The following is a 13,955-nucleotide window of genomic DNA, read 5'->3' as shown; positions in this document are numbered from 1 at the left end:
CCAGAATCGTAGTGGGAGAGTACCGAGGGACTGTCTTTCACCGGGGGCACCATAAAGAATGAGGGAACGCGTTTTCCGCCTCAGAATCTATTGTTGTTGTGACCTGCTCAACAACATCGATGGCACCATGTGGGGAAGACTCAGAGTCTGCCCTTCCAGTCTGCCTTGTTTAAAGCCCATCTGGGTAGGCATCCATGAGCATTACACCGTGGGAGTGACAGGAAGATGGGGAAGTGGTCACTAATACATAAGTCATGTGCTCTCCAGTGGATGGATAGGAGATGACCAGGACTGTAAACCGAGAGATCAATGGCCGGATATGTGTCACGTGCCACACTGAAATGTGTGGGGGCACCTGTATTTACGGGGCAGAGGCCGAGTTTTGACAGATGCAGACTCAACCTGAAACTTTTTTATAATCACTACAGTTCCTGTTATATCCCTTATAGCTGCGGTGGAGGGCAGGGGTCCGCACTGCCGGGAACCAAGTTTCCTGGGGGGCAATGCAGAATGCAGGTGTAAAGCATAACCGTTGCAGTAGCTCAACCAGGTGGTGGAAAAAACCGACGCAATTCCACTGAAAGATTACGTGATCGTGAGACTGGGAAGGCATGAGACACACAACGAGACCGTCTACACCTCAAGGTCACTTGTTGTCATCGTGCATTCAACATCGATTGTGTGTGAGGGCTCAGCGAGCTCTAAGTCCTCAGCGGACGCCAGAATCTCCACCTCATCTTCAGACACAGAGCTTGTAGGTAGTCATCGTGTCGTTGTCACCACAGTGCCTTGGTTCTTTGGCATCTTTTCTTTTTAAGGTTTTTCTCGCTGCTCCTTAGCTTGGTCCAGCTGGGAGGGCTTCACTGATTCAGTCTCAGGGAATGAGAATGACCATGAAGCCCTACAACCAGCTACCTGTGGTTGCTTCAGCCACTGGTAGGAACCTGGGAAGGGAGTGACCCAATGGATCCCTTCGTGGGGAGAGGAGCCGAAGAAGACTTACGCTTCTCAAGATGACAAGTGGGAACTGATGTCCCCGATGGTTGGGGGAGTGTTGCTCCTGAGTAGGTTAAGCACGACCAGCAGAGAAGGAAGTGCCTCCCACCATCAAGGGAGCAGCTGAAGTCTGACGGCTCAGAGCCAACTGTATGCAGCGGAACGGAAGATGGTAGGATCGTTGTCACAGTGGCGGCGTAGGTTGACGTCATATGCACAAGACATAGTGTCATTTCCTCTTAGCCTCAATGTCAGTCCAGTGTCTTGTACTCCATTATTTGTCTTTCTTTCTGGAGAATCCTGCAGTCGGGCGAGAAAGGCGAATGGTGCTCCCCACAGTTGACACAGATAAGAGGCGGGACACAGTGAGTATTGGGATGTGAAGGACATCCACAATCCCAAAATGTGAAGCTGAAAGTACAGCGAGAAGACGTGTCCAAACTTCCAACACTCAAAGCACTGCATTGGGGGGTGGGGGATGATGAAGATGATGATGATTGGTTTGTGGGGCGCTCAACTGAGCGGTTATCAGCGCCCATACAAATTCCCAACCTTCACTCAGTCCAATCCGCATCATGGGAGGGATATGTGGCTGTAAGTCACAGCGGTATATCACCACCTTGACCTTCTTGGGTAATGAGTCACCCTTTAAGTTCAAGATGAAGGCACCGATGGCAACCTGATCATCCCTTGGATGCTGGTGGACGCGCCCGACGAAATGGGCACCTTGCCACTCTAAATCGGCGTGCAGCTCATCGTCAGACTGCAAAAGAAGGTCACTGTGAAATATGATACCCTGGACCATATTTAAGCTCTTCTGGGGCGTGATGGAAACAGAAAGGCCACCTAGTTTGTCACAGGCGAGTAGTGCCCATGACTGGGCAGAGGATGCTATTTTGATCAAGACCGACCCTAATCCCATTTTGGACAAGCCCTCCACCTCCCCAAACTTGTCTCCCAGATGCTACACAAAAAATGAGGTTTCACTGACAAGAAAGATTCCCCATCAACTCTTGTACGTATGAGGTACTGGGGGCCATTTGTGGTCGTATTTCTTGGCATTAAGTTAGACCGTAACTGCTTAGAGACTGCTGGTGTTTGACCACCAGCATGAGATGATGTACTACGCTTCATGGCATGTCATCAGCCTTGATGCCACCCACTCCCACCAGGGGCCCTCCCCACGGGCGCCACCCAGCCGCAGCAAAGGCTACATGACAGGATGGTCATTGGGCCATTGCTGGGAATCCCGATGCCCCAGGGTGACGGACTTCTACTCCTTGACATACGTGGGGAGTTAATGGCGCAGGCAACCGCAGAGTGATCCCTGTGTGGTCAGGGCGCTACGACCAACAGCGTACATGGCGGCCCCACTACAATGGACTGGCTATCGTGTTGGATATGAAGTGCAAACGAGCTAAGAAGTTCATTATCGTTGACAGTGCAGAAAGAGATACTGCACAGAGGATGGAGGAAAACGCACCCAGGAGGGTGACCTCGCCAAACAGCTGGAGAATGATCCGAAGTGCAGATCCACGTCGACAAAGGATGCCATAGGTCTCAGCGCATGATGGACACTATGCGACATGTAAGGCGTCCTTCCCCAATTGGCTCGCTCTTCGCGAAAATTTTCAAAAATGGAGGTCAAACCCTGCAGGGGAACATCACATAAAGGCCGAAACGTGAGAGACTCCTTTTAGTCTCCTCTTACGGTAGACAGGAATACCTTGGGCCTATTCTAACTCCCGAACTCGCAGGGGGGCGTTGGATCCGAAAATTGATTTCGCGCAGGAATAAAATGGAGACAATAAATGTACTCATAAAAGAAATAACACTCAAAAGACGAAAATGCTGTCTGCTATGGCAAACAAAGCAACATCTGGCTCGTAAATGTCTTGTGCAGACACACCACTCCTCTGAGATTTTAGAACTTCATTTTAATCGATAATGCAAGCATTTCGAACGCTTCTAATTTTTACTTTCACAAATGTCACATCATACTCTGGCTATTTGCCACATACAGTCCACAAGCCCTCGTGTTTAATGTTGAATTTAGTTGCAATTCCGCGCGCACATTTAAAAAGACCATTTTATTCGGATGCATTTATCACTGCGTATGTCACGTGTTCAACAAATGGTAACGTGAACCAGAGTCTGGGGCAAAATTATCTCCAGGAAGACGATTTTGAGGTCGTTGGTACTTCGCGTAACCAAGCACTCTTGTGCCAACAACTTACAGCTACCTGCAAGCTATTTAGTGAGTGCCCCTAAAAAGCAGCTTAACTGTGAAGCGGAGAGAGTGTGGCGAAAGCAGCGAGACGAAAGACAGTGCAGCCAACGACTTAAATGAGAACGTACAAACCTGGTAAGGGTAGGTGTACCAGCACTCGTTTATGTCCCACAGCCATGGCTTATCCCACAGGCAGTAGATTCCATAGATAAAGGAATATGTATAGTACAGCCAGCGCCAACTAGAAAAAAAAGAGAACTTTAGTTACTTCCACTCTTACACACAACAAACACTGAGTCTTCTGTGATCAAGCACTGCACACCGAATTCAATGTAAGATCTTCAGCAGAAAATACCAGAGATGTGAAACTAATTTAGGACTGGACATTAGACGGGGACGCAGAGAAGGGGAGGGGAAGGGGGCCACGAAGGGCCGCCAGAATTTCACGGTGGAATCTGTGGTCCAATTTAGATACTTTGCCCACAAGAATCTTACTGTCCTGTGTACATCAACTTTGAAGTACGCCTCCAGCTGCCCCCACTGGAGAGAGCATTTGCTTCTTTTTGGAATCAATTACTCAACACACAAAGTAAATACCGCACCATCCTCGTGATCAATCCACAACCCGTAACAATTTTTTTTCCGTTTTGCGTTTCTGGAAAAAATATAACTACAACGAAACGTGAGGTCTGTAGGATAGTTCTGTTTAGGTGTCTCGCACTACTATCTGGATATGGTCACTTGGTCGGTAGAGTACGCTTGATATCTACCGACCTTTTTTTAAAAATTATTTAAATGTGACGAAAATGCTCATAAAGGGAAACTCCCGTCTGAAAAACAAACTTGACATCAAATTTGGGAAGCGAGAATATCAAAATAATAGTAGTTAAGGATCAGCAGTCAAGTCCCAAAATGCACCTCCACCAGAAATGCAGTCACCCTCACGAAATACTAGAAACCATCACGATAGCTAGTTGAAACCCAAGATGGAACGAGTGATAATTTTCAGCGACACGTGGAACGTGTATCAGAAAGTACAATCGGATTCACCAAGACGTGCAAGCAGAAACAGGGGCAAAAGGTTAACTGGAATTTGTTGACAGATTAATAACTTATTTCTAAAAAATTATAAAATATGGAGTTATTTCAGTTTGTCTAGTATCGACTAGAGCTACTAAGTACACGATGCCAATTGCTGAGACAGTCGAGCAAAATTAACTAATATTTGAATTATAACAGCCAAGAAGAATGGCCCGAGTGATTATTATCTGAGCTATTTATTGCTCACGCTTCAATTCCGTACAAGGTTAAGGCTACATTACAGGCGCACACTTTTAGGGCTTCGCACATTCACATTTATATTAGATGCTATCAAATTCCTCTGTTTCTGAAATGATTTTCTTCTTATTGCTAAGCCTACATTTTATATCCTCTGTACTTCGACCATCGTCAGTCATTTTGCTACGCAAACAGAAAAACTCGTGTACTACTTTTAGTGGCATTTCCTGATTCCTGGAGCATCACCTGGTTTAATTTTACTATATTACAGACCCTTTATTTTACTTTTGTTAATGTTCATCTCAAACACTTTTCAAGACACTATCCATTCCATTCAACTGCTCTCCCAAGTCCTTTGCCGCCTCTGACAGAATCAGAGTGTCATCGGCAGAAGCTCAACATTTTAGTTAATACTCTTTCCATACTTCTCGTTGGGTTTCCTTCAATGCTTACATAATGTACACATTAACGTGGGGACAGATTACAACACTGTCAGTCCCTTCTCAACAACTGCTTCTCTTTCATGTCCTTAGACTCATAACTGCAATTTGATATCTGTACAAGTTGTAGGTAACCTTCACCTCTGCTACACTCAAAATTTCGACAGGTGTACTCCAGTCGAGATTGTCGTACGGTGTATGAAATGATATATACAAAGAGTCACATTTGAAATCTCCATCCATGGGCAAGGCGAGATTAACACACGAGCTGACCACACGGCGAGTCATTTTCCCAAGATACCAGTTGTTCCTCTACATCTGTTGAAAATAAACTTTTGAAACGCCCTTGTAGGAAGAGCATTTTGCAGGGGTTATTAGAGCGAGAGGAAAATTGCCAACGAAACTGCCTGGGTGCCACGGATGTTAAATTCGGAGAATGTTTTTTGGGAGCTCGCGAAATAGGAAGTCAGCAGCCCTCGTGGAGTTAAAGTGACAACTCGAGGACTGTGTATGGCGGAATTGCTGTTTTAAAGTGTTACTGAAGCCAGGTTAGTAGTGATCCTTCGTGATACACAAAGTTACTTTTCAAGTACGGAAAGACCACAAGAATCTTAAGTGCGTTCCCGTGGGTGGGAGAGGAATTCTGTTTAATCTTTTTCCGGTTTTCTTGGTGAGACAAGATCGCAGGGCCAAGTACTGGATTGGTAGAGATCGAAGTTACGAACAAAAAGCTTTGCTAGAGCAACGCAACCGACAGATGTGGTTAGAAGAAACTAATACGCATTTTCACACATTGTGGAAGATAGGAGCTTCACGATGATCTTTCACATTTAATGGAAAGGCTTCAATATCAATCCGTATTCTATCCGAAAGAACGAAGCACATAGAAGCCATGGGAGCGGCATTACAAATGTTGAAACAGACAATTAAAATAGCATATCGCAACAAAATATGAAAATAAAACAGCGTCAAAGGAGGAGCGAAGTGTTTGATCTTTGGCTGTGAGTGAGTTTTACAAGTGTTTGGTACTCAGTGAAGTGCGACTCAGAGCCAATGCAAGCGACATTCCAACAATTCTAGGGAGAAGAGTGACACACAGTATGGGAAATACCGTAAGGGTTTAACCAACCTTAACTAGACACGAAACTACACCACCTGCATTTACATCTATATAAATACCACGCAATCCACCGTACGACTCGCGGCGGGAGGTATCCGTACCACTACCAGTCATTTTCTTTCCTGTTCCATTCGCAAACACACCGAGGGATAAATGGCTATCTATATGACTCGATATAAGCACTAATTTCTCGTACCTTATCATCGTGGTCCTTATGCGCAATGTACGTTGGAGGCAGTAGAATCGTTCTGCAGTCAGGTTCAAATGCCACTTCTCTGAATTTTCTCCATAGTGCTCCTCAAAAAGAACGTCGCCTTCCCTTCAGGGATTCCCAATCGAGTTTACGAAGCAAGCACGTAACACTTGCGTGTTGTTCTCACCTACCAATAACAAATTTAGCAGCCCGCCTCTGAATTGCTGCGATGTGCCCCTTCAATCCAACCTGGTACGGATCCCACACACATTACCAGCACTTAACGAATAGGTCGCAGTAGCGTCCTATATGCTGTCTCTTTTACAAATGAACCACACTTTCCTAAAATTTTTCAATAAAGCGAAGTCGATCATTCGCCTTTCTACCACAGTCCTCCCATGTTCGTTCCATTTCATATCGCTTTGCAACATTACGCCCAGATATTTAAGCGACGTGACACTGCCATGGAGGAAACTACTGATATACTGTACCCGAACATTACCGATTTGCCCCTCTTGCTCATCCGCATTAACTTCAGTACGGTTCCAGGTGGCGGGTAGTAAAAGATTGATCCTGTGATGTAGAGAGACGTGATCCAACGATGGAAACGTACCGTTCCCAGAATTCTTGCATTCGTAGTTTTATGAGGTAGCGGACGCGGGCACGGAGCCATCTAAAGGAAATGACGTGCACCAGTGAAGGGTGCCGCTTATGGTGTTCGAGAGCCCACCTACGATCTCTAATTGCCGCAGTGACATCTGGGGTCCACCAAGGAGCCGTTTTCTGAAGGGGGAATCCCGAGGAAGAGGGAATGGCTTCGTTGGCTGGCAAAGAATGGCTGCCGCTATATGCTGTACAGCTACATAGATACTGCCCTCGCCTTATGCAGTGGAAGTGGACCGATCAATGGAAGTCATGAATTGCTTCCCGGAGTTCCTTTTCTGTTGTCACTCTCCTTGCTCAATCTCTCACAGATCTGAAGGCACAAAGTTTTCCTGTAGGTCTATACAGTTTGCCGGGCAACATTCGTCATTCGACCAAGGATAGGCTGTTGTCTGAGGTGGTTGCCACACTGGGGAATGGAATCTGTAGGAGCTCACTGGATATCACAAGTGATATGGTCCATCATGTGGGCACAATCCTGTCGTTCGAAAATGGCTTGCTGACTATATTGCAGTCAATTTCCCTTTGAACAATTCATCTTCGCAGTCTCCTGTCATCCACCGTATGAGTCAGCAGATGAAGCCACACCAGAAACTGGTTCAAAAATGGCTCTGAGCACTATGGGACTCAACTGCTGTGGTCATCAGTCCCCTAGAACTTAGAACTACTTAAACCTAACTAACCTAAGGACATCACACACATCCATGCCCGAGGCAGGATTCGAACCTGTGACCGTAGCAGTCGCACGGTTCCGGACTGCGCGCCTAGAACCGCGAGACCACCGCGGCCGGCCCCAGAAACTGGTGACCGGAATACAAATCTATGACCATTTCCCACTGAATAAAGTCTGCATTAGCTGGGGAGCAAAAACAAAGGTAAACGGTGAAGAGTGACATCTGACCAGAGTTTACAGTGTGCCCCCCTCCTCTTCGAGGAGGGAAAGTTACGTCAGTGTATCTGCATCCAGCGGATCATGAGGTAAAAGATATAAAGAACAAACTGTGGGTTTAACTGGTATGAATTTCCACTGCAACTGCTTGTATAAACGAGGTAAGAGGGACAGGAAAGGAATGGCCTCTGTAATTGACGGAAACAGCCACTCCACTCTTAGCCCTGTCTTCAGTAACATTGTCGTTCCTGTAGGAGTGGTAGCCCCTTAATGCAGTTCTGGCGGCGGCTTTGAAATGAGTTGTTTTATAGCATATGCATAATAGTCTCTTCTTGGTCAGGAGCTGTAATTCTTCCAAATGCGATCGGTATCCATTTAATTCCACTCCAACACAGTAATCCCTGAGGGAACCATTAATCAATGGTGGTGGTCCTTGTTCATCCTTGGTAGCAGCGATTTATCTGAGAGGTCAGAGGGGACGTTAGGCGGTGCCCAGCTTTCCGGTTTTTCCATGTGGATATCAATATACTCGACAATAAAACCACCATCTTGAAAAGGAGAGCGCTTGCCGAGCGGAAGGTTTAGCTGCCACTTTCTTTGATTTTAAGACACTTTTTGTGTAACGTTCTTCCTTACTTATGGGAGGAGCTGCTTGCGTACATAGAGAGGGCGGCTTTTAGTGGGTATTTGATGGTGTGCATCAGTATGTGGCTGAGGTTTCAAGTGCCTCGTCAATGGCTTCAAAATGATTTCGGGTTTAAGTGTAGCCCCCTCACCCACAAGTATATTGACAAGCGCACGTAGTCTTACTTGAGACTGTTGTCTGGGTTTATGTGGAAGCATCACACTCGGCGACTGGCTTCTTAAACGCCAATGCAGAAGTAGTAAACATCGGAGGTTACATAAACTTCAAAACTTTTTAACTTCACCATAGGGTGTGCATCTCTTAGCTTTCAATTCCTGAATTTTCCTTTCCTCGTTATAAACTCCACACTTCCTTTTGCATACTGGGTGATCCACAGACCAGTTTATACACTTCACAGGAAGTGTACAAGAATCAACTGATTCATGAGCTGAGACTAAGATTTCCACACACTACCCTCTTGTTACATGCCATAGTAGTACCACCAAATCTTTTGACGTCTGAAGTATCGTATTGGATTGGGAACAAACAGTCGAACTTTACGACGGATATAGCCTACAAGAATATGTTGAGGTAGCTCCGGAGAGCTGAAAGATCGAATAAATGTTTCAGTTTTTTTCAATGTGCTATTGACTCGCCTCCTATAGTTATGTAGTTCCGTGACACCCACAATTTTCCAATTTTCACGTAACTTCTCAGGGTCCATCTCCATTATATAGGAGCAAGTAACCATGCATTTGACAAAAGTTAAGGGTGTTATGCAATTCGGTCACAACAGGGTAGTCACCTAAGACCTCGCACCCCAGCAGCTTCGGTACTTGGTTTGACTTGGCACTTTCAGCTACGAGCATTCCTTTACAAAAACATTTAACACTTCAATGACCCAGCAATACCCTCCAATGCCTTGTGAATATAAAAAAGGGAGACCTTTAGACCTTTTCAAAGGTTCCCTTCTCTCTTGACTACAATGAAAGCAGACTGGTGTCCTGTAACTATAATTCAGAGACGACTTCTTGGGTGGACTGACCAACCGACCTTTATTTTTTGTTGGGTAGGTGTATGTACTACCTGAGTGTACACCTGTCCCATAAGTAGTAGATATGAATTTAGATTGCTCCATATGGATCCCATGATCCGATATGGAAACAAATGTCGACCCAGACAGAGCACCACGTACGTGAGCATGCTTTATACATCTGGTGGCGGCCAGTGCTCCAGAGGTTGCGTACTACAGACTATTTTACCTCAACAGCCATTCCCTTCGTCAGCTCGTAGCACACCTTGAGATTAAGATTATGTTTTTATTGTAGAGGCGTATACCTTCCTCACGGACCAGACCGTGAAGCCAAGGTCCTATTTCTCGGAAACACACAAAGTTCCGCTACCGCACATAAAGATGGCCTCCAAAGTATGCCCAGAGTTTACAGTGAAAGAGGTCCGTTCGCACTGGCTGGTTCCCTGCTTGGGAAACCCGTGGTAGACGTACCAGTACGCATCCACTGCTGGCCGTGCTCCCTGGGAAAAACCACAGCCCTTCCTTCCCTAGTCTGTAGGACGCACTTCTTCACGCTCCTCTATTGAGGCCTGTCTGGCTTAGGCGACCATGCCAATAGCTGTACTACTGCTGGCATAACGCTCAGCGTCATCAAGGCACAAATACCGTTCCTCCTGGCACTAAAGGTTACTACAATAACGTGGTGTCCCCAGGAAGAGGACGATTTGGAACTTCGGAAGCCCGGCATACAAAACATTCCACGTCAATGTGGGAAGGCTTATATCGGCCTTTCGATTCACACTGTTCAGAACAGGAGCGCAGAATGTGGCCGTCGCAAGGGGCTGTAACAGCATGGAAACCCGGCGGTAGCTAGACATTGTTTAAACTGGGGACACGAAATGAAATTTGACGAGACCCTAATACTTGCCTGTCTCCCAGTATTTGGAACAGTGTTTATAAAAGAGTCAATGGAACTAGGTTGGCCGGCAAACGATTAATAAAGACAATGGTTTTCAGCTTAATAGGACATGGAACTCTGTATTATATTCCATTAAAACACAACATTCATTACCACGTCCTGCCTGAGTGTTTGAAGATCGTCTTTGAACGCGCCGTTCTACCAAGGGCGGCGCCACCAAACCCAGCCTTTGGGCCAGCAACAGTGGTGAGCGGCGCATGTGCCATATACGGTACGGGGGGCAGGATGACGAATTGCAACTTTGGCATCAATTTTTAGCAGCAGCTGCAGCAACCACCGCTGCCTCTCTCCTGAAGATGGCGGACAGATGGATCACCAAATTATTAAGTCTTTTGATTTTAGGATCCGGCAGTAAACCGGAGGATACTACTAAGAATTGGTAGACTTTATTGATCTTTTTCATTATTTACTTTCATTCGGGACAGTTTTTAACGGCTGTAAGAAGATTTACTGTCTAGTCCATAACTAATACACACTATGGCGACAAAAGTCATCGGATACCACCTAATATCGTGTCGGACCTCCTTTTACCTGGAGCAGTGCAGCAACTCGACGTCGCATGGACTCCAGTCACTGGCAATCCGTTGCAGAAATACAGAGCCATGCCGCGTCTATATCATTACATATTTGCAAAAGTGTTGCCAGTGCAGGATATCGTGCAAGAATTGACCTCTAGATCATGTTCCATAAATGTTCCATGGGATTCACGACGGGTGATCTTTGTGGCCAAATCATTCGCCCGAATTGTCCAGAATGCTCTTGAAAACAATCGTGAATAACTGTGGTGAAACGGCGCACTGTCATCCATTAAAATTCCATCGCTGTTTGGGCGGAACGTAACCATTTAGTTTACAGTCAATGATTGGTTCAGTTGAGCCAGAGGATCCAGTCCATTCAATGTAAACACAGCCCACACCGTTATGGAGCCACCACCAGCTTGCACAGTGCCTTTGACAACTTGGGTCTATGGCTTCGTGAAGTATACGCCGTACTCAAACCTTACCAACAGCTTTTACCAACTGAAGTCGGAACTCATACGACTAGGCCACGGCTTTCCAGTCGTCTAGAGTCCAACTGATAAGGTTGCGAGTCGTGATGTTAGCAAACGCACTCACGTCGATCATCTGCTGCCATGGTCCATTGACGCCAAATTTCGCCGCATTATCCTAACAGATCGTTCGTCGTAGGTCCCACATTGATTTCTGTGGTTATTTTACGCAAGTAGCTTGTCCGTTAGCAATGTCGACTCTGCGCAGGTGCTGCTGCTCTCGGTCGTTCAGTGATGGCCGTCGGCTAAAATTTTGTATTCTCGGCACACATTTGGTGCTGTAGACCTCAGAATATTGAATTCCGTAACGATATCCGAAATGGAATGTCCCAAGCGTCTAGCTCCAACGACCATTTGGCGCTCAGTGTTAATTCTCGTCGTGCGGCCATAATAATGTCGCAACGTATTCACATGAATTACTTGAGTACAAACGACAGCTCCGCCAATACACTGTCCTTTTAGACCTCGTGTATGCTATTCTACCGCCACTGTAGATGTGCATACACCCAATGTACTAGTTCATATCTTTCCTACAAACGTTTGTCCACTCCAGACGAAATGTACTACGATTTTGCTATAGAAGGCAGCGAAATAATCAATTATGCACGAATATTGCCTCAATACTGAAATGTCAGTGCTAGTGAAATGGAGGGAGTAACGGAGGGGTAGGGAGGAGGACGAGAAACTAATTTCTTAGCGTTACTCTGAAATTAAGAGTAAAACAGGCTTCAGACGATAAGCCAAAACGCTTTTGTTCACTACCTTCAAGAACTGTCTATATTAGTCAATATTTCCTAGGTCAAATGACATATACCTTGTGTGACATTTTTACAACGATTTTCCTCTTCCAGCAGTTTCAGGCAGTGTAAAGGGGTCTGCCACAGAGAACTTTTAATAAACACCGTTTTGTATCTCTGCTTGCCCTCCCCCGTACCTATCCTTTTACTACAGGGAATCCAGAGTCACTGTAATATCGAAGAAAGGAAGGGCTACGAGGATTTAACGTCTCGTCAATGACAAGGCTATTAGAGATTGAGCACATGCTCGTATTGAGAACGTGTCCTTTCAAAGAAACTATCCTGGCATTTGTGTCAAGTGATTTAGCAAAAGCACGGATAGCCTAAATCTGGGTAGAGGCCTGAAATATGAACAGCTGCCCAAACCAAATATTTGTGTGGCCCACTGTTAATGTAGGCATTGTAAAATCAATTTCATTGTACCGTCGTCAATGGTGCTTTATCGTTAAGTGTTTCCTAATGTCAGATCTAACACTTTTAAAAATGATAAATTCATCTGTTACCACATATGTATGGATTGAAGGCTACCATGTCAACATACAGAAACAAAATATTTGCATAAGTAAAATGTCCCACAGAGTACAGTCGTAGATGCTGCAGCTTTCCATTGCTATCCGTGCCTCATTTTTTGTTACATCAGAACTAAAATCTAACAAGTGAACCACGAGGCAATATGAAATTCGTAATTTTTCATATTTATGGTATCTGAAGTTCGAAACTCCTAACCTAGGCTGTAAGGTGAAACACTCAAAAATTCTCGAGGAGACAGAGTTTGAATTTCTCCGAGCAGCTTTACACTGAGGTGACAAAAGTCCTGGGCTAGCTATACGGATGGCGGTAGTGTAGCATATACAACGTATAAAAAGGCAGTGCATTGGAGTAACTGTCATTTGTGCTCACGTGAATCATATGGAAAGGTTTCCGACGTGATTATGGCTGCACGACGGGAATTAGCAGAGACTCTGAACGCGAAATGGTTGTGGGAGCTGGACACGAGACACTCCCTTTCGGAAATCGTTAGGTTCGTTTTGTTTGCGTTTTGTTTTAGGGCGCAATAAACAACTGGGGTCATACGCGCGCAAGTCAAAACTGGAGAACACGAACACAGATACGAGGGAAACGACTATATGTCAGCCCCAATGGACAGAACAGGAGACAGCTAAACAAGGCACGTGGAAAAGGGCTAAAAAACACCATATAAAAATGGAGGTCCAAAACTAAAAATTAAATGGCCTTCGCCCTATAGCTTCGGCGGAGAACCTTATATCTGGAAACAAAAACCACTTTCACCACGGACGAAACCGAGGACCAGAACAACCATCCGTGGATCGTCCGCTAATATTAAATTTAAGGAAGCAGGAAGACTATACGAAGGGTCGGAAGAAAGGAACATGCCACCAATATGTGAGATATCGTCAGTCGGGCGCCACAACCACATTGTAGGGGCAGGTCGTTACGTAGGAGGAAACAATGAGTGAGCCAGGTATGGCCAATGCATAAACGATATAAAACAGTGGACTCCTTCGACAGGGGCAGAAAGAAGTGCCCCAAACAGCAGTATACTCCTTGATTGTGTGGAGTGACTCCTTGATTGTGCAGAGTTTGTTACTATGAGCAGTAGCGTTCCAGATGGCATTCCACTGTTCGGCAAAGAGAGATTTGACGTAGATCCGCATAGCTGCAAC

The 13,955-nt window shown here is 45.6% G+C and overlaps 1 protein-coding gene across 2 annotated transcripts in view; it reads right to left on the bottom strand.

Annotated features, from left to right (window-relative positions):
- The window catches only part of LOC126298372 (ceramide synthase 6), a 118,548-nt gene that overhangs the window by 36,557 nt on the left and 68,036 nt on the right, over positions 1 to 13,955 (bottom strand). For both annotated transcript variants that reach the window (XM_049989679.1, XM_049989678.1), the window contains exon 4: positions 3,359 to 3,467. In XM_049989679.1, coding sequence (XP_049845636.1) covers positions 3,359 to 3,467 — 109 coding nt within the window. The remainder of the gene's footprint in view (positions 1 to 3,358; positions 3,468 to 13,955) is intronic.

The sequence above is a fragment of the Schistocerca gregaria genome, chromosome X, assembly GCF_023897955.1.
Source record: "Schistocerca gregaria isolate iqSchGreg1 chromosome X, iqSchGreg1.2, whole genome shotgun sequence".
Classification (NCBI taxonomy): Eukaryota; Metazoa; Arthropoda; class Insecta; order Orthoptera; family Acrididae; genus Schistocerca; species Schistocerca gregaria.
This window is presented reverse-complemented; position numbering and strand designations above follow the sequence as displayed.